This window comes from Sarcophilus harrisii, chromosome 6 (genome assembly GCF_902635505.1).
Source record: "Sarcophilus harrisii chromosome 6, mSarHar1.11, whole genome shotgun sequence".
NCBI classification, from domain to species: domain Eukaryota; kingdom Metazoa; phylum Chordata; class Mammalia; order Dasyuromorphia; family Dasyuridae; genus Sarcophilus; species Sarcophilus harrisii.
In genome coordinates this window covers 252,641,255-252,643,848 of record NC_045431.1, presented here as the reverse complement: position 1 = coordinate 252,643,848, position 2,594 = coordinate 252,641,255, and the positions used below count along the sequence as shown (strand labels likewise).

At 32.7% G+C, this 2,594-nt stretch overlaps 1 protein-coding gene across 1 annotated transcript; it reads left to right on the top strand.

The window, feature by feature from the left end:
* Positions 1 to 911: 911 nt before the first annotated feature.
* Positions 912 to 1,847, top strand: LOC100930033 (olfactory receptor 5D18-like). The gene has a single exon (XM_003774331.1). The coding sequence runs from the start codon at positions 912 to 914 to the stop codon at positions 1,845 to 1,847; it is 936 nt and encodes a 311-aa protein (XP_003774379.1).
* The last annotated feature ends 747 nt before the right edge of the window (positions 1,848 to 2,594 follow it).

The following is a 2,594-nucleotide window of genomic DNA, read 5'->3' as shown; positions in this document are numbered from 1 at the left end:
ATACACACATACACACAGATGCACACATATATTTGTTTGAAAATATACTTGAAAGAAAAATGAAATTATAAATAATAACATGTAGAAGTTTTGATAACTAAGTTAAATGATGACATTGCAGGAAGAGTATCAAAAAATTGAGTAGAGAAAATTGAAAAGAAATAAAGATAAAAATAAATGATTGTTTTATTCCTATCTGGAAATAAATGCTAGGAAAATTAATAAGGAAAGAAACATATTTTTTGGATTTTCTCCATTCAGAATTTACAGCATTTCGACATTGCTTCCATTTGCATCATTTCATACTATTAAATGTTTTATGGCTGTCACGTTCAGAAACATGATAGAGCCTATCAGTCACCCCTAATTCTACCCCCCTGTTCACCTGCACACATAATATATCCTCTTCTCTCTACTTCTGTCCTTTGTTCTCCTCTAAATTATGAGTGCCTCTTATTCCCTCCTTTCTTCATTTATCCTTTATGAAAATTTTCACAAAACACAAATTTATTTGAGTTTTCAGTAAAATCTAATTTCACAAATGAATTAGTATTACTTTTTGTAGACCTATTATTTCTTTGACATAAATTAATTTCATTATAGACATAAAACTTCCAAATTAGTCTGATATTTGACCTGTCACTTTGAGGTTTTAGTGAGTTGCCTTGAACATTGAAAGGTTAAGTATTTGTGGGAGAATCACAGGTTAGTATGTGTCAAAGAAGATAAGAATCTAAGACTTTCTGAATTCAAGATTGATCTTTTATCTACTAGGAAATCTTGGCTTTCATGATGGAAACGTGATTTCATTGAATGTTCTCTAAATGCCTTTATTTATTGAGCTGTACCACCCTCTCATTGCACTATTCTTCTTTTCAGGATATATTATAAAATTCCTTTCAACTTCAGCCATGATGACATCTAGTAAAAATCACAGTGCTGCTCCAGTCATTTTCATTCTGGTGGGATTCTCTGATTACCCAGACTTTCAGATTCTTCTCTTTTTGATATTTTTGACTATTTATGTGATCACTGTGTTGGGTAATCTTGGAATGATTGCAATCATTATTATGGACACCAAATTACATACACCAATGTATTTTTTTCTTAAACATTTATCCTTTGTGGATTTCTGTTACTCTACTGTTGTTGCACCAAAACTGCTGGAAAACTTACTTGCAGAAGATAGGGCAATGCCTTTTTCTGCTTGTATCACACAATTCTTCTTTGCTGCTAACTGTGCTTTGACTGACACCTTCATGTTGGCAGTGATGGCATATGATCGTTTTGTGGCCATTTGTAATCCCCTTTTATATATGGTTATCATATCCCAGAAACGTTGTGTCCTGCTGATGTCTGCAGCATACTCCTGGGGCATACTCTTCTCTCTGCTCTTCACCTACTCTCTCCTTGTATTATCTTTTTGTGGGACTAACATTATTAATAATTTTGTCTGTGAGTATTCTGGCATACTCTTTGCCTCCTGCTCTGATAAACACTTCAGTGAGCTGATACTTTTTATATTTGCAAATTTTAATATGCTGAGCACACTCATGGTAATAATCTCTTCTTATATTTTTATTTTTGTAACTGTCATGAAGATGCATTCAGTTAGGGCAAGGCATAAGGCCTTCTCCACTTGTGCTTCTCATCTGACAGCTGTTGGAGTCTTCTATGGAACAGTCCTTTTCCTCTACTGTATACCCAATACTAAAAACTCTTGGTTTACCACTAAATTGGGCTCTGTTCTCTATACAGTGATCATTCCTATGCTGAACCCCCTTATATACAGTCTAAGGAACAATGAAGTGAAGGGAACACTCAAGAAGTTAATGAACAAAAAATGATTTTCGCTAAATTATCATCATCACCTTTATCACCAGCACTATCAAAAATAACAGCAACTAAACCAATAGCAAAAAGTGGAAAACAATACAAACACCTGTTATTTAAATATGCTACTTGAATTGATACTTCTATTCCCTTAAATGAAAAAAAAATACATTCAGTACCTCTTATCCTCATCTGTTGTATAGGGTTTTAGCTACTTAACTGTGTTCTACTGTTGTGAGTCCTTGCATAAGAGAAGGAAGAATATAAACACTGAAAACAAAATCCAAATACCTTTGATCTTTATTGTGTAGGATAGATTGGGCACCAATACATCAGCTTAAATATTATTTCCTTAAAATAACAAACAAAATACAATTACATTATTAAGACCAGATATTTAGTCAAATATGGTCTTCTAGGTTTGGTTTTTAGATATAGATCTATCTATAATTCTTAATCCATATCTAGGAGCTTGTGACTGAATATTTTGGATACAGGAGAGGTTATGCCAAATAATAAGATACTGAGAAATTATTGTTGATCATAATGAAGAAGAATGGATATCACCAAACACTCAGAAATAAGTTCATGTAATTTAATACAATTGTAAAGTACCCAACAGGAATGCAATATTTTCTGAAAATAGTGGATGTATCCCACTCTTCTGAAATGTACTACTTTACTATTTCTACCTTTTTGTACCTCTAGTTTTCTATACTGATTAGTAGTAGCACTACCTTCTAGAGCTGAAATATTTTCTA

What these genes read in the sequence shown, in the direction of transcription:
- LOC100930033 (XM_003774331.1), top strand. Translation starts at nt 912, where the DNA reads ATGATGACATCTAGTAAAAATCACAGTGCTGCTCCAGTCATTTTCATT.